Raw genomic sequence first — 24,225 nt, 5'->3', positions numbered from 1 at the left:
GCATGACCAAATTTTAGTTTAATACTTTTAGGGCACGCTCCATCTAAAGCAAATGAGTTGAAATGGATGCATCTACAGCTGTTGCATCCCTTAAATTAAATGGCTGAACTCTAAAGCATTTAGGTGTTTTGGCACAGACATTAATTGGTCATGAGTTTGCAGGAAATTTAGTCATTGCTGTTTTAGTCAAAGGCTTGACTTTGGTTCTGCTCACCTTAGCTTTATAGGAAGAAAAAATCTGCAAAGTGAAACTATTAAGGCTTTACAGTGGAATAAATGATCAGGGTTGGACCTGCTCCTCCCACAGAACAGGCCAAATATGAAACCACATGAGCCAACTATCATGTGATGGAAAACCTCAACCCTGTTTAAAATACTTTAACTGTTACCACTGCTACTTGTAGAAATCAGTTCACTATGCTGGCTAAAAAAATCTACAATAAAAAAGCAAACCACTCTGCCCTGTTTTACATTTAAATCAAATCTTTTATTTAACAAATGTACACCAAAAAACATACCCTCACTATATGATCCTTCTGGTACAAAACTTGACTTTGTACTCTAACACAACACCAGCATGTTCTTATGCCATTTACAGAGCACTCACACACACACAGGCTACTTTCTAAGTGATCAGGGATGAGTAGTTTCAGTAAACTTTGCCCACCTTGTTTCATAAAATCAGCAGATACTTGTTTTAGCAAAATCCTCAGAGGTCATTAGGCTTAAATTTGTTTGACGTCAGGAGGAAGTGAGGTCAAAGGAGGATCCTGTAGAGACTTTGTTTTCATAGCCGACTTCTAAAGATGAAACCAAATCCTGTTGGCAAGGACTAACTGCAGGTCTGAACTTAATAGTTTAATGAGTTTTAATCCAAAGTGGGACTTTGTGACTGAAGTGTTGTCTTTGACTTAAATCATGCTTTGGAAAAAGATCTGCAGAAATTTAAAGGTATACGCATCTTCGGTACCCTAAAACATGCTGATGTGTGCCGTGGCCTAAAGATCGGAGGCATTGATAAAGAGGAAAAAAAGAAATGCCCAGTGAATTATAGTTCAACATGGCCCAGACTGATTGATTGGTCCTGTGTGGCATTGGTCCAACATGCAGAGCTAATAAAACAGGTATTAAATCCTAAGAACATGACGTTCAACGTTGCTGCCATCCAGTGTCCTTACATCCACCTTTCAGAGGACACAGTTAGGTGCAGGACAGACTCAGACAGACTGTACTAACATACAAAATGTTGAGTGGGATCCAATCTATCAGGCAGGACTCAACCTGCCGTTGATTGTTGATCCCAGACAAGCAGCTGCTGGTGAAAATATTCTCGTTAGAAAGTTTTCATTCAGTTTCATCAAACGGAAATGACTACTTGGGAGCCTCTCCAGATACGTGACGCTACGCACTGGGGTGCAATTTGAAGGAGCTGCGCACTAGCCTCATCAGACACAACCAGGCCACAGAGACATCAGCCATTTCCAGAAAAGCATCCTAGAAGCTACTTCTTCATTTTGAGGTCAGCTTCCATGGCGCTACGGCGACCCCTGGTGCCTCCATCCTGCAATGGGAGAGACAGAAAGGGAATCATTTTGTCAAGGTGCGAAGGTCAAAAGTTAGGAGACCTCGTTACGTGATCGAGATCCGCACAAAAACACGGCATGGTCCAACCTCGGAGGGCTTCCTCCCCACACGACGGACAAAACGGAAGAAAAATAAGGATGGCTGAAAAAGGGAAGATTAAAATAAATAGATACAAAGAAGAAAAGAAATTAGAGCATGCAGAGAAAGAGACTGAGAAACGCATGTGGAAAAAAACGGAAAAACAGGAAAGCAGCGTGGACTGGGAGCTTGTACGATGAGAGGGAAGTTTGAGTGTGCGATAAAAGGATGTGCAAACAGAAGCTAGAGTGTATGAGGGTGTCTGGAGATGATGGCTGGTTTATGAGCTTCAGTGTTTGGAGCTGCAACAGCCGACAGATTGCGTGACTGTTTCCCCATCAACCAAAACAAAAGGCAAAGTCATGCTGAACAAAAACCAGGAAACTGCAGAACCTTACAGCTACCCGTACCGTGTTGGTCCCGTCACATTAAATCCCAATAAAACGTTTTTTTATCAAAAGCGGACAAAACGTGAAAGATTCAGGCACCGTATTCAGGATGCAAGTTCTCGATTAACGAGTTAATATAACGATTCATTGATACACATCCATTTTCTCTTACATCAAGATGGTTGACCGTCTTTCCATAACAAGGGCTAATTTGTTATATTATGCTGAATATATAAAATAATACATTTTGTGTAAGCCGAATTTATTATTGATCTCAAATAAAATTTGTGGTTTTCCTTCTCATTAAAGTTGGACATATTTATAAAATATAACCAAACAGAACTGCTTAGTCTGCTGAATAGAAACGTAAAAGATGAAAATATGTGAAACATTTAATTCCCTATTAATAGAGATATTCACACAGAAGTACTTTGTCTGCTTGTTTCTGAAGGAATGCTAAAACGTCTCTCGATGACTAACTCACAACAGCCCTCAAAAATAAATTTTGTTTATTGAAGTTATGTTTTTTAATTTTATTCTCCATCTTGTTATATTTTCTCTGTATTATACCCTCCGCCTTCGTAACACACATCAGTAATTTTTTAATAAGATAACGCTGCTCCATCATGTAGCACGGCTAAATGAGCGCCTAAGGAGCACGGACAGTGTTTATATTTCAAAACAGAATTGCATAAAGTCCATTTCAACTCCCACTCTGGACTCTGGACCGTTTCTCTTTATTGTTCTGATATCCTGACTACCAGGAACAAAGTATTGTCCAATCACCATGTTTTTAAAATCCCACAGTCTTTGTAAGGTAATAAAAGGTTTTATGCACTTTCTTTTCTCTTCCCATAAAATGTGTTTTACTGATGAACACCATTTTTATGAATTAGAAAAAGGTAAGTACAAAAGTCCCACACCTTCACATGTGGTATCATTGAAAAGTCCTAAATGTCCTCTCCAGATACCAAAAGGAATTAATTTAGTAGAATGCAGGGGGTGGGAGATATTCAAGTTTAGAAATATCCTATACAGAGGACAAAAATGAACTACTGGTAGTCAGGAGGATATGACTATTTAGCACTGGCAGAGTCATAACTTAAGGATGGCCAGCTGCGCCCTCTGCTGGTTGGTGGGCAAACTACAACACTAAGATTAGATTCTAAGCGGACGTAATTTAGTTATTGACTGGAACTAATTTTAATCTAGCAAACCACATTAATTATCAATTAATCGTAAATCAAATAATTGTTTGCATCCCCACACTGTCTGTATAAAACTTGTTGTTTTCTGTATCTGTTTAGTGTTTGATGCCAGTGAAGAAGAAAAGTGTCACATATGGACGGAGTGAGTGATGTTTGCGCTGAGACCTGGTTCTGGTGAGATCTGAGGGAAGAACCCGAATACTTACAAAGAGAGAGAGAAGGAAAGCAGGAGAGGCCATTGGGACACTGTCCTGTAGGAGGACAAACATCGGAGTGAAAAAGAGAAAGCAAAGACACACAGGCGTGAGAAAGCAAGTTTCATTGGAGTCCCAGTCAGACGAGACGCCGAGAGGGGGGAGGGGGGAGGGGTACTGGACCCCATCAGGTAGGAAGCACAGAAACACAAACATCCACAAAACATATCAACACTAACAAGTTCAGATTTGATATTACAAGACTGAGATCCACAGAAAAGAAGAGGCAAGCAGGTGAATACGGAAATCCCCGTCACGACTCCCATCGAATTATACAGATTTTTTTATTATAAGATCCTCGCTGAGGCGATCCGACAGACTCCCACGTCTAGCTCCAGTAACGAAGGGCAACGTGCATAACTACATGAAGAAAGTCCTGCTTTAAATGATCTGCGGACACACAAGCATGCAGGCGGAGACAGAAACGGTTGCAGCCAAACATGCAGGACACACATCAACTGGGATGTCGACAAAAATCATTCCAACGAGGCAGCAGACAACAAGCAGAGCAAACAAACCAACACATATGTGACAAAGTCAGCAAGGTCAACTTTGACGTGCATGTGGAAGCAAAAACGATGGATTCCTGCCAAACTTTTACTGACTTCTAGGTCTGAATGTGAGGCGAACAAAAAACAAAGAACCCAGTGGCGGTTTATGGTGACATGGCTTTCTGCCCAGGGCGGCACAACCCAATAAATAGAAACAACCACCAAAAATGAAGGAGTTTGCTATTAGTTAAGGTTTTAAGTTGTTCTTTGATGTGCAGCTCATGGTCTACATTTAGTGGTCATCTTTAGGAGGTTTGTCCACATGAAAGAACCGCCCCTGGGTGTACTATTAAAATAAACATCATGATGTTGATGGAAGAAATAAAGATCTGACATCAAAGTTAAACTACATTCAATAAAAACAACTTTACATTATTATTGCACAAACATAAATAAACATAAAAATCTGTCTTCGCTGAGCTTGCTGCCCTCCCTCTCGGTCAGGATTTCTCTCGTACGTCCAGGTTGCATCACAAGGACTTACCCCAGAAACTGATGACATTTATTTAAACTGAATCTGTCTCATGAAAGAAAATAAAAAATATATATATCTGTTGGTCCACAAAAGTAACAAGAAGTAATTTAGCTAATAGTTGTTAAATTTTCTATAACTGATTTAATTTTTTTTTTCTATTAAGTGGAAAAATATCATTAAATCGTTGAGTTTATTGCTCATATTATTACACTTTAAAAGAAGTATGAACCCAGGACTTTCCACCTGCCAGCCAAAGTAAAAGAACTAAGCTTAAAATACAAAACAAATATAGTCAGAGTGAGATGTGCCGGGTTCCAACGTCTGTCCACAATAAGAAACTTGTTCATCGGAGCTCAATGAAACATTTGATCTTTCAAACAGACAATTTGATGTGATCTTAATGCAACAAATGACTAAAATCTCATCCAGACAGGATATTTCTCAAAATGTGTCAGAAGGGCTGAAAAGATTAATCGTATTAATCTTGATTAATCGAGATTAATAGATTACTGGAATGATTATCAACTAATTCAGTAATCGATTAATTGCAAGCTGGAGTATACAGATCCAAAACAGGCTATTTGCTGGAAAAAAAACAAACAAACAAAAAAAAAACTCCGTTTTCAGAGCAGTAATTAATCTGAAACTGTACAAAAACTATATACATTATGCATTTAAGATAAAAAGAAACCTTTGTCTAAATATTTTGTTAGCCAAAACTCCTTGTGTGATTTTAGCTTCACGTCATCCAGATTTACTAAAAGTTGCATTTTAGGCTAGACAATGTTTATTTTCTTATTCAAAAAAGGAATTGAACTATTAGCTTATTTGCTTACTTTATTGTATCTCTAATATATAAAAAGATAGTTTAAAAAAATCTGCAAAATGTGCCATTTTTTTTCATCCAATTAATTGTCAGAACAATCGATTAACCAATAAATAAAACAATCATTAGCTACATCTCTATGGTTCATCAAATCACAGTAAACTTTTTGATGCGTCCTCCAGTTTTACCGTCTCTGGGAGCAGAGTAATTACGTTTCTGGAGAGGTTTTCACCTACAAACACGGTTTATAACTTCAAACGCTTTGACACATAACTTCCTCCTCCTCCTCCTCCTCTTCCCGCCGCTCAACCCACCTTCTCGGCCGGCTCCCCTGGTTTGCGGTTGCCCTCCCTGCCGCGGAGGCTCTTGGCGGAGATGGCGCTCTCCGAGGTTTGCATGATGAGCTGGGTGGCCAGGAACTGCTGGACGTGCTCCAGGACGTCGCGCTGCATCTCCAGCGCCATGTGGTACACGTCGTGGTCCGACGAGTTGTACATGATGGCGTTCTGGAACATCAGCATGATGTCTCGCTGGAACTCGGCGGTGGTGCGGATCACGCCGGACTCAATGTTCTTCTTTATGGCCGACAGGTCCATGGGTCTGAGTGAGATTTATTTAGATGTAAGAAACGGTAGGAGCGGCTGCTTATCGTACGTTCGCTGAAAAGTAGATCTTTAGTGGGTTTTGTGTTTTCTGACCTGTGCACTATGCTGTGGTAACCCGGGGCGATGTCATCTGACACGGGCTGCAAGAAGACACTGGCGTACCTGCAGCCAACATTACATCTGCTTTAGTACTAAAGTAAAATCAATTTTACGACTGACGAGACAAAAACAAAGAAAACACTCATGCTAAATGTGGCTAACAGGGAAGTGCTGGCAGTGCATTTAGTGACTATGGTTGAAAACAAGCATCACCTGTGATTGGCTGCTGCTCTCCACACCAACATGATGGCTTTCTTCCAGATTTTCTGAGCCTGGACGGCCTCTTGGTCTTCACCACATGTGGAGCTGATGGGGGGGGGGGGGGGAGAGAGAGAGAGAGAGAGAGAGAGAGAGAGAGAGAGAGAGAGAGAGAGAGACTGTGTTAAGATTTAATTTTAGGAAAATCTGGATTTTTTTTTCCCCCACCAATCAACTCCTTGGATTTCCACAGTTCAGAGTGATGTCAGCACAATGGAGCCGCCATCTTGTGTGACAAGAGTGTTTTACTCCAACACATAAAATTAAGAACATTGAGCATCTTGTGAAGTTATACTTTGGTATAAGTTTTATGGATGATAATTGATAGAAATAGTTATTTGAATTTTGTATTTTTAAGCTGTAGTCGTCCAGCTCTACACAGCAGTAATTGGAAATATGATGTGGAACACCAGCTGTGTTACCATTGGTCATGTCAAGTAAATGCCAATTTACTTGACATTTCAAAAATAAATTTGCTTAATAGAAACTCTCCAATTTTGTTGTTTTTCCAATAAAATGTTTTTGCGCCAGGATTTCGACTGTATTGAAATTGGTTTATTTTGCAAAACTGCATTAGAAACATCAGGCATGTGATCAAAAACCGGATGTTATTATTGGCACAAACCCTGAAAAAGACGATAGGAAAATGAAATATCACATGAACAAACTTATTCACCTGTGATTTTCGCTGTTTACTATTTAATGGGAAATCTGCAATGGCGAAATGGTGTTTTTTCAACACTAGCCGAATATCGACAAAGTTTTTTGAATATCTGTAATGAAAACGCAGTTATGGAAAGGTGCCAAAAGCATTTAAAACAATGAGCTTGTTGTGATTTAGATTTTATAAATTAGTGCAACTTTTCTTGTGTAATCTGTCCGATTAGAGTTTTTAATGTTTTGTTTTTGCTCGGCATGTCGGCTGACCGTGCACCTACAGCTGGGAGGAGGAGGCTGGGCTGCTGGCCAGGGAATCCACGGTGTAGCGCTGGGACGGCGGCCCGTAGCCGTCTTCGCTCTCGCTGGCGGCCCGCTCCACCTCGGACAGGTACGGACCTTCGCCCTCCCCGCAGTCCTCCTTCAGCTCCATCCCGTCGTCCGGGTCGCCCTCACTCCCTCCCTCCTCTTCCTTCACCTCCAGAGAAAAACAAACGGAGTCGAGTTTTCCATCTAAATAAAAGCCGTCGGTGCATGCTGGCATGTTGATGTGGGTTACCTTGGACTCTTTCCCAGACACGGAGCTGTCTTCTGAGTCTGCAGAAGGAAAAGAAGTTTAAAAAAAGTCAGTCAAAGGACAAACAAACATGAGCTTTATTTGCGAGTGTAAAGATCCAGGCGTGTTCCCCACCGAGGCAGGGAGGGTTGGGCTCCGGCTGACTCCAGTCCTCTCCTTCAGTCTTCACAGTAGCTTCGGCGGCCTCCTTCGTGCCGGCCACCGCCTCCTCTGTGACTTCGCTTCCTGCTGCGCCGTCGTCGGATGCCAGCGAAGAGTTGATGTCGCTTCCTGCCGCCTCGGCTCCCTCGCCGCTTCCCTTGAACTGTTCTTCCCTTTTGATGTTGGGCTGGCTCTGCATCTCCAGGGCGCTGGAAGATGGAACTAGTGCGGCCGAGGCGTCCTGGTTCTCCTGAACCGGGGCGGCGTGCTGGACCGGAGGCTCCGACGGCTTCAGGTCCTGGGTCTCCCATGGCCCAGGCAGGGTGTGGCCTTCTGAGACGGCTTCCTCGCACAGAGACAGAGCTGCTTCCACGGCGGCGGCGTCTAAAGCCTCCACCGAGTCGTCCACCTACGATAACCGACAGAGAAAAAGAAAAATTATTTCTTTTAAGGATTTTTTTTGGCTTTAGTTTCCTTCAATTTGCTAGTGAATCAACAAGAAAGGACCTATGAACGAGAATTTTCTAGAAAAAAAAAGAGGATTTTTTTTTTTTATTGGAAATTTTTGACTTTTGGAGTACAAAAATTTACATGTTTTTCCTAGAAAATTTCTGATATCAAAAAAATTCAGTTTTTTTCTCACAAATTTCTGACTTTTAGACCTCATAAGGTTTCAAGATTTCTCTAGAATATTTCTAAGATTAATTTGAACATTTTAATTTTTTCATTTTGCATCCCTCCCCAGACTCTGTTTGGATCTGCTGCGTCCAAAAAGTCCATTTCTCTTTTCTGTTCTGATACGGCTGCCATCTTTGTTTTTCTTACAACTAGCCCCGCTTTAGGATGACCTGCGTCGCCCTCTGCTGCATGCAGGCCAAACTACAACCCTAAAAGATTTCATGGACTTAATCTGTTAATCGATTAGAACCAATTTCTACCTAATAAACCAATAACCGAATATGAATTGTAACTCGATTTTTTTTGCATCCCTAGTACAAATACTTTTGGAAGGGACTCTGTGATCATATTGTCTTCTTCCCCATGAGAAAAGTTTGAGAATGTATGACTTTCATAAAGTTTTTTGGGCATGACTTATCTTTTACGTCGTTTTATTTTTTTCAAACCTAATGACTCAACCAGAGCTAATATGTTACACATTACTGTTTTACTGTTTGGATTGCTTGTTTCTTTATTTGTTATTTTTTTACCGTTCTACTGAGACAAGGTCAAACAGCCACGTCGTGTAAACAAGAAATGATGAAACTCCAACAAACCTAAATCCCTCAAACCCATTCCGTTGCCATTGTAAAACTGTCTTGGTCTCAAAAGCATTTATTCTGCGAGAGACAGAGACAGAGACCTTCTCTTCAATGATGGCGATGATGTCTCCCACCGTCTCCAGGTCCAGCTCGTCCCCCATGTACGACACAGCTACCAGATCCTCTTCTGCCAGCCCCGTCTCCTCGCTGAGCTCTGCCTTCACCGCCGCGTCTGCATCGCCTTCTGCAAACAAACGTTAAAGTATCAACAAGTGCAAATACGCTTACACTTTATTCAATTCACTCTGATTACGTAGCAGGTCAAACTAGACCCACTCGAGCTGCTTTGTTATTCTTATCCTAAAATCACAAATGAAAGCAGCCAAATCCAAACTACAAGAAGGGTTTGATAGATGATAGTATCAAACTGTCATCTATCAACAATAATCATGCTATGAAATAAGCAAAGCAGGAAGTATTCACTTGATTTATGAAGTACCTTGAAGGATTAGTTCAAGAGTTTTGAAGTGAGGTTAAATTACTGCACTCAGTAGAAAGAGTTCACCTCTCCCAGCAGTACACAGCTACAGACTCTTAACTTCAGAGTGGTTTATGTCAACACTATTTTATAAACCTTTAAATTCTCAACATGTTTACATAAGGTGATTATTTACTCAAAAACTGATATTTATTTATACAGGAAATGAAAGCTGGAGGTTGCGCGTCACCGATGATCTTCCTGTGTGAAACATGACCTGAGAACAAGCATGTGACTCATTTCTGATCAGAGTAAGAAAATAAAACAGCATCTCACTTAAATCACTAGAATATTTTGTATTATACAGCAAATTTGATAAATCAATTTGATCAATTAAGCAATTTTTTTTTTGTTTTTGAAAATGTAATTTTTGGAAAATAAGGATTTTTTTTTTCTCACCGATGCACTTCCTGTGTTTCCAGAGTGACGTTAACCCACCAAAGAACGACCATCTTGCTTGACAAACGTGTTTCACAGCTTCTATTCATTTTGACTTTGAATTCAGATCAACTCCCAAAAGTAATTACTGTAATAAAAGCCAGTTTTTAAAGATATTTTCTGAGAAAAGTGAGGACATTTTTTTGTGCGACTAAAATCAGAAAAAAAAAAGTTTTGTTTTAAAAAATGTAAAATGTTATTTTTAAACCACATCTCTGCCCTACTTGAAACATTTTACATGCAAGCGTTTCAAGCATGAAAATCACTGGCGATGCACCAGTGACCTCTAACCTCCATCTCCAGTGTAAATAATTATCAGCTCATAATTTAAAAAAAAAACATGAACTGAATGCTAACATGACTATGGTTTTAAGGGTTCATAAAACATGACATTTTTGGCATTGGAGTTGCTAAATAATCTTTGGTCTTCTGGGACTGGCTGTTAGCTTCATAACAGATTATCTTAGAAGTGATTTTTTTAACTATTTATGTATTCATTATGCTTCTTAAAGTGGGACCAGAGTTTGAATTTTGTACTGTTTTGTACCATATGAGCTGGTATGGCAATACAGTTCCTTGATTCCTCACTGGGCTAAAAATGCCTCTGCATCCATTTGATTCTGCTTACCGGTGAAGACTTCATGACCGGGGACTAAAACAGCGGCTGCAGCTGCCGTCTGCACACCGTTGGTTAAACTTGTGGTCGTTTCTCCTTCAGATACCTGATGCCAAAAAATACATCAAATACACCAGGCTAAATATAGAAACAAACACAAATCCTGACATTTACACACCTTTCCTTCCAAAAGTTGTTGAAATAATTTCATTCAGAATAATTAATATAAGTCAAAACTGTCAAACAACTAATCCAAAATGTGCTAATTCAGATCAGATTAATCGCTAGCATGTTTCGTGATTGTTGTTGTTTCGTTGGCACTCACAAGGCGTGGGCTGGCTGAGATGAGGTTTCCTTTCTTTAGCAGCTCCGATAACAGAGGCGACGGCGGCGGCGTGGCTTTCTGCGTCGGGAGTCTCTTCTGAGGCGAGTCCTCCGCCAGAGAAGCCAGACCTCCGTCTTTTGGCCCCGACACGGGAGGCTCAGCGGCCGGCAGGAACACGCCCACCCCCTGAGCCTGACGGAGACGGGCGGAGGGAGTCACTCGTCTTTGTCGAGTCTCTCGCAAATTTACACCTGACACCCGGCTGAACAGTTTCCTACCGCTGAGTGGACGGCGGTGTCCTCCGAGGGGACGCCTTCGGTGTCCATGGGTGGCGTGGGGACCGCGGAGTCCGCCTGAGCGTCGTGGGTGGAGGGGCTGGCCCCGAGGGGAGAGCGGACCGTCACGCTGGGGAGGCGCTTCGGCGTGTTCTTCATCGCCTGACGCGCTGTGTCACACACACGGGCAGAAAGGAGCGACTTCAGATGTATCCATGAGGAATTCAACAAGCTGCTACATTAATAATCAGCCATGGATCATTAATAAATATTTTTCACACAGACTAAAGGAGACATGAAGCAATACATCCCGGTACAATGAAACGATTAATCGTATTAATCGTGATGAATTGATTATTGGAATAATCGTCAACTAAATTAGTAATCAATTAATTGTTAACCACAGTTCACAGATTCAACCAAAGTCCTTTTGCTGGCGGAAAAACACACTCAGAGCAGCAATTAACCAAAAACTCTAAAAAATTATTACTGACAGTTTTCTTGCAAAGGAAAATGTTCAGTATAACAAAGCTCTTGTTTTTTTTGCAACCAAACTTTTATAAGCAGTAGAAACGCGTCCATTCAAACACTTTCACTGAGAAGTCGACTTTGCTGCACCCAAAAATCAGCTTTTAATTCATTTATTAAACTCGGCTAAATACTAGTAAGCGTTTTGAAAGAAAGTGACCAAAATCCTGTTTTTAATAACAAAAATAAATTAATTAATTAATTTTAAAAATCAGCCTGCTTCATTTGTTGATTTTATTTCATTATTTTCTTCTCGCCCCATGACTTCTTTCGACTTGACAATTTTTGTCCACGTGACAAAACATCTGGAGTAATTATATCCTTCCTCTGAGAATTCATTGTGTGACTTCAGGTTAATTTGCTGCGACACAAACCGAGCTGCAGCCGCGGCCTGCAGCTTCCCGTCTTAAATCCAGTGGAAGCAGCAGGAAAGCTGATCAGTCGGCGTTTACGGTCAACGCTCTGGACCTACCTTGGTACGCCATCTCTGTGGCTTTCCTCTTCTGCTCTGCCTCCTCCTCCTCCTGCTTCTTCTTTCTGGAGTTGAAAAACAAACGCAAAGTTTAAAATGTGAGGCGTGCCAAAAGGAAATGAGGACGGCTAGCTTGTTGTAGAGATTGTGGTAACATTAGTCTTGCTTCAGAGCTGAGGGTGAGGACTTCTGCTGGAAAACGAACTGAAAATTCTGGAAAAGTTGAATTTAGGAGTAGAAGCTGTAGAGGTAGAGAAAAGTGACTTGCAAGTTAGTTTTTTGTCTTATTTCAAGTATTTGAGATATTTGCACTAGAAACCAGACCAAAGATACTTGGTAAGAGTTTGTGTTTTTGCAGTGAAACCCGATCCCCTTTAATTTCCGTACAGAAGTTGTGCCCACTGTTGCTTTTCAGATATTTAAAGAAATTTTTATTGTCGCAACAGAAAGAGACGGAAATAAGGCTCGGGGAAAAAAAATAAACATAAAACAAATAGGAAATTTGACTGCAACTCTTTGTAAATGGTGCCGCAAAAATCAGGAATTTTAGGCCACAGAAATCAGAAGAAAACAAGGCAGGAGGGGCTAAAGAAGGAAGAGCCTCACTGTGTGATTTCTGCCCACAGATCCTTGAGCTGGGAGTCCATGTGACCCGTCTGGATCAGCTCCACCTCCTTCTTCAGCTTCCTGTCAGGACGAGGACAAAAAAGTACAGAGGAAATCATTTTAATGAGACATCATGAGTTTCTATTACACTTAGTTTCGTTTATTGTAAAAAAGCAGCAACTTTGAATTAATGCACTAATCAGTACACTGTGTATCAGTATATACACCTACCTGTACTGCTCCTGTGTGTCTCTCTGTAGCCTTTTTAGCTCCTCGATTCTTTCAGTGGTCAGCCTGCGGACGATGACATCTTCGATGGTCTCCACCACCTCGCCCTTCTCCCCACGCTTACGCCTAGAACAAGACGAGAATGTTTTAGAGCAACTGTCGCTTTAAGCCAGAAAAGTTAGAAATCAAATTCTGCAACGGCCGAAGGACTCACTTTGGAGCTTCCGTGGCTTCCAGCAGCTCGGAATATTGTGAGGCACAGTGCTGAGAAGCAAAACAGGAAATTAGCTAAGTTAGCTAAAAAGAATAAAATTCAACACGAGAGACTGGGAGATGAGGAGAGAGGGAGAAAGTAGAGGGTTATCGTCTCTCTCACCTTCTGAGAGAACCAGTCAGGAGGACGACCAGGCTCAGAGAAAGGCTTGATGGCTCTGCTCACAGACACCCTGGAAGACAAATAAGACAAAAATATAAGATAATAACACTTTATTCATCTCCGAAGAGTTTTGTCCCAGCACAGCACACAGTAGAAACAAAAAATAAGTACATAAATAAAATCTTAGAAATAAAAAAGAAAAATAATGACTATATTACCCAACAATGAGAACAATGAAACATTATTTTTTTTAGCAATAAGAGCACAGGCAGTAATATCAACTCAGATCATTTAAGTCCTCTTTGACTCTTAATATTGTAAAATAGCTTGTTGCATCCATGTGCTGACATTTTGGAGTGTTTATTTTCAAATTAATATAAGCAGGGAAACTTTGGTTAGAGATAATATCTGTGACACCTCATTTCCCACTATATCACCTGTTTTAATAGCCAGACAATTTGACTAAGCACCGTCTTGATGGACCTTGTCTCTCTCTTACATCTCTGATCGTATAAGGTTGATAGGGAAAGAGATTTACTACAAGTGACAAATACTTTGATCGATTTACCAGTTTTGGTCTCCACTCCTCATCACAGATGACGCCAGGCACAGTTTCTCCCTGATGGACCAGGGCTCCGTGGGTCCCACATTCAGGATCTTGTGTTCTGAAGCAAATAAATACATAAATAAAAATTTAAATAATTAATTATAAAATTACAAACATCTAACATGTTTGTTCATTTCTGACAGGCATTGGTTCCTACCAGCTTGCATATCCATCATGTTTTATTTGTAAGTGCAGAACGAACTAAACCAGTCATAAAACTTGAATTTAGATTCTGATAAAAATTAAACTTCGTAAGGGTGTAAAACGGCTACTATTACTAGTAGCAACGGAAGCTGCCAATTTAATGAGAAACGCGAGGATAACCGCAGCATGTTTGACGTAAACAAGCAGAGCTAGCTTGCTACAGCTAGCCACAATACTCTAATTAGCCTGATATTGTATGCAGGACGATTAAAATTCCTAATTTAACTGAAACTTATATAAGACTTATCAACACAAAGCTGGCAGTATCTCGTATTATTTTACAAGCAAGATAAAACGGCACAGTAACGTCTAAATTTTAGCGTTAGCTTATCAATGTTTAGGGGGACACATTCATGAGGGACACACACATCTTCCTACATAGCGGCGATATTTGGGGCAGCGAGGCTGCTGTGTCTTTACAAGCTGGGTGAAAGAAGCCCCCTGGCTTAGTTTGCCTTCACTGATCCCTAAAAGTCTCAAATGACATTAAAAACTATATTATAATATTACTTACTGCCGATGCCGCTCGCCATTGTTTTTGCGACGAGACTCCTGGCACAACATCCGCCGGACAGATTAGGGTGATGCACACAACACGGCGCCGTCCTCCTCATAGACATTATACAAGCATAGACGCCTCATGGACCGCTCCGGCGCAGGAAATACGGCGGCCATCTTGGAGCGGTATACCCTCCTACTTTGCTCAATCAAAACAGCAGAAGATGCCTCAGCACTGAGGGATATTGTTGTTCTGGTCGATGGATTATTGATGCGAGGGCTCCACAGACAACATTTCACAAGTAAGATGGACATATTATTGTGTATATATTGTGATTAGAATATGACTTTACTGTATTTATGTCCACCGGCGAGATACCAGCTAATATTAGCTACAGTGCTTGGTGTAATACGGGTTCAGCCCCGCTATGAAGGCTAACTGAGATTCCGTAAATCTAAAAAAATTAATTATTCTCTAACATTGACTTAGATTATCTGACACAAGGGCCTATATTAGAAATTAAACAATATAACACATATTATAAAACTTATATTATGTGTTATAACATTCACCGGCAAAGTTTACACAGGTGGTAAAGACTATTATTTATATTCTTTCACTCTGTCAAAAGTAAGATACATCCTAAATCTTCCGTTTTTGTTTTGAAAGTTTCCTAAAGACACGATGTGAGGAAGAAGAGGGAGATATCTATAAAGAGAGACGGATTCACTGCAGCACGGATGAATCTCGCATCGGATTTTGGACTCAATCTCAGCTATGAAGCTGTAGTTGGTTTCCAATTCCAGCTTCCAATAGCTAAAGGGCGATTCCACTTAATTTTTCACTACTTTCCGCATCTTTAATCAACTCTAGTTTAAAAACTAAGCTACTACACCTAGACACTTGAAACTTGGTCTGGATTATTCTCTTCTTCAAGCTGAATATTTAAAACCTTGTTTGTGATTTGTGAAACCTTTTCCTCATTTGTGAAAACTCAATAAAGTTAGATTTTCACCATTTTTGGCACCTCTTTCATTACTAGAACTGCTCTAATTAAAAAACTACAACTCCTAGACCAGGGGTCACCAACTCCAGTCCTCAAGGGCTACCATCCTGCAACTTTTAGATTCACCTCTGCTCTAAAACGTCTGAATTCCCTCACCAGCATTCATTCATCTCTGCAATAGGCTGGAAACAAGCAGTTTATTTGATCCAGGTGCGTTTGAGCAGAGACACATCTAAAAGTTACAGGAAGGTAGCCCTCGAGGACTGGAGTTGGTGACCCCTGTCCTAGACACTTCAAACCTGGACTAGATTATTCTGCTCTAATAGAAGAATATTTATAACCATGTTTGGGATTTGTGAAACCTTTTTCTGATTTGTGAAAACTCATTAAAGTTAGATTTTCACCATTTTTTGGCATCTCTTTCATACTAGAACTGCTCTCATAAAAAAACACACAACTCCTAGACTCTCCAAACCTGGACTTGATTATTCTGCTCTAATAGCAGAATATTTAGAATCATGTTTGTGATTTGTGAAACTTCACTTAACAGACCCCTGCAAAAGATCTTTCCTTCCAACAGCCATCACCATCTAGAGCCTCAGATCTGTCCTCTCACACACGTTCAATTACTTGAACCAAATCTTTTAAACATGACTTTAACTCTTGCCAAATCTAAATCTAATCTTATGTAGGAGGTCCCAAAATCTTCAGATATGTTTATTATTATTATTATTATTATTATTATTATTATTATTATTATTATTATTATTATTATTATTATTATTTATTAAAGCTTTTATTATTAGAATATGTTCAGTTTGATCTCCGTCTTTGTTGATCATCTTTAAACTGAATACTTTTTTTATGCTTTGGAAATAATTTGATTTCAACTTATTTATCAGATTTTTATAATCTATATATTTTTGTTTAGGTTTTTTTTTTACTTTTAAATTCATTTAGTTTACAGTAAATATTCACATGTTATATTTCTATGTATTGTCATATATAGATCAGTTCATTATCTCTCTGCCTGACAAAATAAACAACTTTTTTTATTATTGGCTGCCTAATGTGACATTGTTTCTGTCCCAGATTCCATCTCTGATTGGTTGTTAAAATAAAAATAATTAATCTGACTAGTAATGGGAATAAATACTAACATCATTAGTAAGAGTTAATTTAAGTTCAAACATGTAAAACAGAAGGTAGAGAAGCTGATTATGTGAACGGGCATCTTGAATGAAAACAGGGAACGGTGAAGCTGCTCTCAGTGATAAAAAATAATGATTCACTAGAATAATCTTCTCAGTTTGGGTTTCAATGGAACATATTTAACACAATTAAAGTTAGGTTTTATATTGAGGAGTGAACAAATGCTTAAATCACAGCAGAGCTGCATTAAAATGACTAAAATTGAACCTTTTATTTAATCAATTTACATCAAACTACATAATGTAGTGTAAATTCTTGTACCTCTAATTTTTCCATCTCAAAGCTCAAAGTGCTTCAATGTCAATGTCAAATTTATTTATATAGCACTTTAAAACAAGTATAAAACTGCACCAAAGTGCTGTACAAGAACGGCAACACAAATGACAAAACAGAGTATAAAACAATACATCAATTAAATGCCAAAGAGTAAAAATGAGTTTTAAGAAGTGATTTAAAATGATCCAGGCTGTGGGCAGATCTAATCTGGAAAGGTAAGTTATTCCATAAAACAGGAGCAGCAACAGATAAAGTTCGATCTCCTTTCCTCTTAAATCGAGTCCGAGGAACTGTCAGTAGTAACTGATTATTTGATCGTAAAGTCCTGGACACAGACCGGAAACTTAAAAGGTCCCGAAGATAGGGGGGGGGGGGCTAACCCACTTAAAACTTTATAAGTTAACAAAAGAATCTTCACTTGATAATCTAAAAAGTTTACATAGCCATCTTTAGGGGATGTAAAAAGAAACTGTACTTTGACTAGGCCATTCCCAAAGCTTTTTGGGAAGGGCCCAACAGAGTTGGCCTGATGCTCCTAGAGCCACATGGAAACATTTATACCTGGTTTTCTTTGTGTCTCTTACTCACAAATATTCAGTTTTCAGGTTTACAGTGTTCTGTACTCACATGCATGTGGGATTGAGTTTGTGGGAGATTAGGAGTAGAGAATAGTTTTTATTTTGACTTTTTTTTGCAAAACATACGAGTGTCCTCCTCCACCTCCTCTGCCTCCCTCTCGTTATTCTTTATTCTTTGTCCAAGAATGACCAAACTTGGGCTTTGTGAAGAGGACGTTTGTTCTGGGGAATCATGTGGTGACAAAGAAAAGTTCTGATATGTGATCTCAAATAAAACGACTTTAAAACTTGAATCCGTTCGTCTGAGTTCTGAATAAAAGGTGTGCATCTCATTACATCTGGCATAAATCTAACATAATGTAGAAATTCAAACACTCACTTGATTAACACTGACTTGATCAAAAGCACAATAGATGGTCTGATATTGATTGGCTGAAAATAAAAAGGATTTGAAGTGGCCTAGTTAAAGCCCAGATTTAAATTTGATTGGTTTGGCTTTTCCAGGCTGCACAGTGGCACAGTTGGTAGAGCTGCTTCCTTGCAGCAAGAAGGTTCTGGGTTCAATTCCCAGCCTGGGTCTTTCTGCATGGACTTTGCATGTTCTCCCTGTGCATGTGTGGGTTTTCTCTGGGGGGACTGAATTAAAAATAAATCTTTAAAGAAGAAAAATAATGAGCAAAAATATTCCATAAGCCAGTTATTTCTGGTTAAATTTTCCTAATAAATTACTTTTATTATTATTTAATTTTTTCAAACACTGCATTTAGATTTTTACTCATATCATCTTTACCTAAATTTAAAATGTGCATTTAAACACTTAAACATGACAAGAACGAAAACATTTTGATGATTTCTACCTGATTTATTTGCTCCAGCTCAGCACATTATCCCCAAAAATCACTTTTCAGTCTTCTGTGATCTCTACATACCAATATATATTTTATAAAAACATTTTGAACAGTGCTGCATATCGGTGAGGTTGCTCTGTGAGTTTAAGGCAGTGGTCCCCAAACTATGGTCCGCGGGCCGGATCCGGCCCGCCTCCACATAGGTGGTTTCTTCAACCACCAGGGGGCTCTTTAGCAAGAAGTGAATCATAGGAAATCAAAATTGGAAATAAAAGAAGAAAGCACCTATTAAAACAGAATTAGGTTGAGAATGTTGTTGATCAGTTAAATTGCATTGAGGGGAAAAAGAAGATTTTTCAGGGTTTTTTTTAATAATACTGGGATCATTATGAGAATTTGAGGTATATATAGATTCCAATAGATGGCAGTAGTGCAACAATAATGGATGCAAGCTGCCGTTGAGATCTAAAGATGAAGAAGGAAGCACCTATTTTCATTTAGCCCATGCTAGTAGCAGACACGAAGGATCAGCACTTTTACTGCTACAGTTATCGTTCGTAAACTACCGCAATCAGTTCAGTTAAATCTGAAATTGGCAACTTTTTCTTTTTCAACCGTAATAAATGTGATATTCAATTGACCTGTTATGACTCAAATGTTGGCTGTCCGCCCCCCTCTGATGCTGCTGCATCGTTATGGAAAACCTGGAGCGGCAGAGATGTCTGCGGCTTATAGCCTGGAAAATACAGTATTTATTTCATTAATAGTGTTATTTATTTCCTGGAATTTTTCTGTGAAGAACCCAGAGAGGGTTATTTGATTGTGCTTTCTGGAAAACAATACATTTTTACATTTAGGCACTCCTGCAATCGTCACACTTTTTCTGTTACAAACTGACTCCGGCCCCCAGCAGAGAAAGGAAAAGTTATGTGGCCCTCACAGGAAAAAGTTTGGGGACCCCTGTATTAATGTCTATAGTTGCACCTAGTAGCCCGCTCTTTCCCACCGCTACAGTGTGTGCTAACCAACTAGCATCATGGCCTGTTGGCTACTTCCTCTAGCCGCTGCTGGCTCTGAAACACAACAAAACTCGTATAATATCTTTTAACACATTACATTTCCTTAAACAATCATCGAACAGTACCAAATAATAAAAGTACTTAGTTAAAATAAACTTTAGGGTTATTCTCACCTCAAGTAAATGAGCACACGGGAGACGCAGTTTGTGTTACTCCAATTTCTCTCAGCTTATGAGAAACGGCAGAGCAACAGGCAGCTCAGAGTCCCAATACACCACCTACCGGTGAAACACCATTACTGCACCCTTCGTGTTTTAACCCCTGTTAACAAATAAAATATCTTATCATAACCCCATAAACATTTAAAGAAATGCATGCTCTTTTTTCACTTTTGTGGGCACACACCAGTGGGCATCACAAGACTGATAGACCGGCCCACCAGGTCGTGTTGTGGTTCCATTGACACTTTGCTCTATGCCTGTTAGGAGATGGAACCCAAATAACAAATAAAAATGGGTAGGGCGGTAAAGTGGAGGGTCCAATGGTTCCCTGACCCCTCCTGTTAAGCTGTGCACATCACTGCCAGTTCAGACTTGTGGGAATAATGCATTTAGTGCACACAGATTTTTTTTTCCATAGTGCATGTTCACTGCGTGCTATTTTTACCCTTAGCAACAGTTGCCATGCTTCTGACAATGATGTCATCAGCATGACTTCAAATGATGTCTGTGTCATGAGGCCCTTCTGAAGATGACTTTATGATGTCATAGAGTCCATGACATAACCAACTGATCAGTTAATTCTCTGATCAGTTACCACAAATCAGTCGACAGAAGATTCATTTGAACGTTTTAGCTCACCACAATAAAAATGACTGACGAAAGCCCACAGAGGCAAATGGATGTGAGGCCTAAGGTCTCTTTTTGGACAAAAGTCAAAAAGACATTCTCCAACAAAGTCCATCCTGGCCAAAGAAGCCCAGATTATAAGAAAAGAAAGTTTCTCAGCGAACTTCTGTGGGAGGTAATTGAGAAGGCTGCAGATGAACCAACTCTGCATCTTGTCCGACCCACATTTGAGGAACAACATAGCAAAATTTTGATTTTGCTATTGAGAAAAACTGGAGATATAAATGTGGACGTACTCTCTGAGGTGTCAGGAGAGCTCGCTGAAAGGATTTTCCAAAGTGTCGCGAGAGATGCATTCCACTTTGCCAGTGGACTGCATTTAATCGCACTGCTTGATTACCCCGAAGGACACGAGGTTATTGTAGAGAAATTCAAAAGGCACCTGGAGAATCCCGTTCGTCCAAAGAAGATGTTAACGTCCACAAAAAGAAAGATCCGAAAGACGTTTTTTCCTACCGAGGACTTGTACGCAGATGAAAACTGCCTGAGTGAAGATTATACTCAGGCAACCATGGACCCTGAACAATTTTTGAGGGACGCAAACAGGATGGGCTTCAGGCGAGGAACAGAAGACGAAAGGAGAGTTATGGTGCAAAAGATCCTATGGAGATTGATTTACAAGTCCAGTAATAGATCTAGCTATGGGGCTTACAAACAGAAGCACACCGAACCGGTCCACAGAAAGCTTGCTCCAGAAATATGGAAAGAAGTCAAAGACATCGATTTTGTGTTTTTTGAGAAAATGCAAAAAAAAGTCTGCAGAGACATCTTACAACTTCTCTGTGGCAATGAAGATGTGGTTAGAGAACTGCTCTTCAAACTGATCAAGAGCAACAACCCAATTGTGATTTACAAGGTTGTAGAGTGCTTCAAAAGAACCCTGGCACGACCGCGGATAATCAATCTCCGAGACACCTTTCTACAAAAGGCATGGGGGCTCATCAAAAAGGCTGCGTGTGGTGGAGACGATTCTGACGAAGAAGAGAGGCAAGAACCCACCAAGAGTGGACCAAACGTTGAGTTTAGTCCATGCTTAGCTGGGCCTGTAACTTTGGTCAACCCAGAGATCGGTCCTGACTCCTCCAAGTCAGTACCGGTCTCCGAGTCAGGACACACCTCGGAGACAGGACCTGCCTCCGAGTCAGGACCTGCTTCCGAGTCAGGACCTGCCTCAGAGTCAGGACCTACCTCAGAGTCAGGACCCGTCTCAGAATCAGGTCCCGTCTCAGAGTCAGGACCCGTCTCAGAATCAGGACCCGTCTCAGAGTCAGGACCCGTCTCAGAGTCGGGACCCGTCTCAGAGTCAGGTCCCGTCTCAGAGTCAGGTCCCGTCTCAGAGTCGGGACCCGTCTCAGAGTCAGGTCCCGTCTCAGAGTCGGGACCTGTCTCAGAGTCAGGACCTGCTTCAGAGTTGGGACAGACCTCTGAGACAGGACCCGTCTCCGAGTTAGGACCCGTCTCCAAGTCAGGACCCTTCTCAGAGTCAGGACCCGTCTCAGAGTCAGGACCCATCTCCGAGTCAGGACCCGCCTCCGAGTCAGGACCCACCTCCGAGTCAGGACCAGTCTCCGAGTCAGGACCCGCCTCCGAGTCAGGACCCACCTCCGAGTCAGGACCAGTCTCCGAGTCAGGACCCGCCTCCGAGTCAGGACCCGTCTCAGAGTCAGGAACTGTCTCAGAGTCAGGACCCGCCTCTGAGTCAGGACCCGTCTCAGAGTCAGGAACTGTCTCAGAGTCAGGACCCGCCTCTGAGTCAGGACCCGCCTCTGAGTCAGGACCCGTCTCAGAGTCAGGACCCGCCTCTGAGTCAGGACCCGCCTCTGAGTCAGGACCCGCCTCCGAGTCAGGACCCGCCTCCGAGTCAGGACCCGTCTCCGAGTCAGGACCCGCCTCCGAGTCAGGACCCACCTCCGAGTCAGGACCAGTCTCCGAGTCAGGACCCGCCTCCGATTCAGGACCCGTCTCAGAGTCAGGACCTGTCTCAGAGTCAGGATCCACCTCCGAGTCAGGACCCGCCTCCGAGTCAGGACCCGCCTCCGAGTCAGGACCCGCCTCCGAGTCAGGACCTGTCTCAGAGTTAGGACCTGTCTGAGAGTCAGGACCTGCCTCGAGTCTGGACAGATGTCTGAGTCATGACCCACCTCCGAGTCAGGACCAGTCTCAGAGTCAGAACATCTCTCCAAGTCAGGACCCGCCTCCGAGTGAGGACCCGTCTCAAAGTCAGGACCTGTCTCAAAGTTAGGACCTGTCTGAGAGTCAGGACCTGCCTTGAGTCTGGACAGATGTCTGAGTCATGACCCACCTCCGAGTCAGGACCAGTCTCAGAGTCAGAACATCTCTCCAAGTCAGGACCCGCCTCCGAGTGAGGACCCGTCTCAAAGTCAGGACCTGTCTCAAAGTTAGGACCTGTCTGAGAGTCAGGACAGATGTCTGAGTCATGACCCACCTCCGAGTCAGGACCAGTCTCAGAGTCAGAACATCTCTCCAAGTCAGGACCCGCCTCCGAGTGAGGACCCGTCTCAAAGTCAGGACCTGTCTCAAAGTTAGGACCTGTCTGAGAGTCAGGACCTGCCTTGACTCTGGACAGATGTCTGAGTCATGACCCACCTCCGAGTCAGGACCAGTCTCAGAGTCAGAACATCTCTCCAAGTCAGGACCCGCCTCCGAGTGAGGACCCGTCTCAAAGTCAGGACCTGTCTCAAAGTTAGGACCTGTCTGAGAGTCAGGACCTGCCTTGAGTCTGGACAGATGTCTGAGTCAGGACCCACATCCGAGTCAGGACCAGTCTCAGAGTCAGGACATGTCTCCAAGTCAGGACCCGCCTCCGAGTGAGGACCGGTCTCAAAGTCAGGACCTGTCTCAGAGTCAGGACCTGCCTCGAGTCTGGACAGATCTCTGAGTCAGGACCAGTCTACGAGTCTGGACAGATGTCTGAGCAGGACCTGTCTCTGACTCACGACAGACCTCTGAGTCCTCATGTCTAATGGTGTTTTCAGGATTTTTTCTCACCAACAGAGTGACACCATGTCAGAAGTGTCAAAACTGGATGCGTTTCCTCAGCAGAATTTTGCAACCTACCAGAGCGGATGATTATGGCTTTAAGAGTGCGTACAAGTTTTCAATCTGAGAATACCGGAAACCTTTAGTCATCCATTGTTGCAGTCAGAGCAAGGTGGGTAGGGTGTACCGAAGAGTCAGAATGGGAGGCCGAAGGAACGGTTGTGGACTGGAAGGCTAGAAGAGGTTCGAAGAAGGAGAGAAGGAGCGTGACTGACGTATCCTTAGAGAGGTAAGCGAAGAAGGAGGGAACGAAGGAGAGACATTGAGGGGAGACATCAATGTAGAAGTAGTTGTAAGGGGTCAAAGAGGGTGGGGGGCGATTTAGCGTATCGTTGAGTGGTGGGGGGGGGCGGATGGACGGCGTACTGCAAGAAGGGGGAGGAGGTCTGGCTGTAGAAGGAGGGGTGCAAAGGAGAGACATTGAGGGGGGGCTAGTGAACCATGAGAGGTACACTAGCCCCCCTTAATGTAGAGGTAGATGTGAGGGGTCAAAGAGGGTGGGGGGTGATCTAGCGTACTGTTGAGTGCTGGGGGGCGGACAGACAGCGTATTGCAAAAAGGGGGAGGAGGTCTGGCTGTAGAAGGAGGGGGGCGAAGGAGAGACATTGAGGGGGGGCTAGTGTACCTCTCAAGGTACACTAGCCC

The 24,225-nt window shown here is 41.9% G+C and overlaps 1 protein-coding gene and 1 long non-coding RNA gene across 3 annotated transcripts; one reads left to right on the top strand and one right to left on the bottom strand.

Moving 5' to 3' along the window:
• Nucleotides 1–465: 465 nt before the first annotated feature.
• On the bottom strand, nucleotides 466–14,795 carry brd8b (bromodomain containing 8b). Of its 2 annotated transcripts, none has more exons than XM_014976619.2 (18): nucleotides 14,689–14,795; nucleotides 13,932–14,028; nucleotides 13,364–13,433; nucleotides 13,202–13,251; nucleotides 12,991–13,113; nucleotides 12,760–12,840; nucleotides 12,154–12,218; nucleotides 11,157–11,323; nucleotides 10,879–11,070; nucleotides 10,566–10,659; nucleotides 9,063–9,205; nucleotides 7,676–8,111; nucleotides 7,544–7,581; nucleotides 7,266–7,462; nucleotides 6,283–6,375; nucleotides 6,064–6,132; nucleotides 5,680–5,965; nucleotides 466–1,561 (listed from the first exon to the last, which is right to left on the bottom strand). In XM_014976619.2, exons 1-18 carry the CDS (start codon nucleotides 14,792–14,794, stop codon nucleotides 1,502–1,504), a joined length of 2,367 nt encoding a protein of 788 aa, XP_014832105.2. In that variant the 5' UTR covers nucleotide 14,795; the 3' UTR covers nucleotides 466–1,501. The 2 variants fall into 2 exon arrangements, with proteins under 2 accessions (XP_014832105.2, XP_087865907.1); XM_088009781.1 differs by having other exon boundaries at nucleotides 9,063–9,202.
• On the top strand, nucleotides 14,796–15,690 carry LOC148157167 (uncharacterized). The gene is made up of 2 exons (XR_015764509.1): nucleotides 14,796–14,974; nucleotides 15,353–15,690. It is a non-coding gene; the product is annotated as an uncharacterized LOC148157167 (long non-coding RNA).
• Nucleotides 15,691–24,225: the final 8,535 nt, after the last annotated feature.

Source organism: Poecilia mexicana, unplaced genomic scaffold (assembly GCF_051168715.1).
Source record: "Poecilia mexicana isolate PSO_F unplaced genomic scaffold, ASM5116871v1 scaffold_10, whole genome shotgun sequence".
In the NCBI taxonomy this organism is placed as follows: domain Eukaryota; kingdom Metazoa; phylum Chordata; class Actinopteri; order Cyprinodontiformes; family Poeciliidae; genus Poecilia; species Poecilia mexicana.
The sequence above is the reverse complement of the archived record's forward strand: the minus strand, read 5'-3'. Positions and strand labels throughout refer to the sequence as shown.

Excerpts from the sequence above, each read along its gene's own strand:
- brd8b (XM_014976619.2), bottom strand. The coding sequence starts at position 14,794 with ATGTCTATGAGGAGGACGGCGCCGTGTTGTGTGCATCACCCTAATCTG. Across the intron at positions 11,324-12,153 it reads CACAGAGATGGCGTACCAAG|CGCGTCAGGCGATGAAGAAC; the intron begins GTAGGTCCAGAG and ends TGTGTGACACAG. Across the intron at positions 5,966-6,063 it reads TACCACAGCATAGTGCACAG|ACCCATGGACCTGTCGGCCA; the intron begins GTCAGAAAACAC and ends AATCTCACTCAG.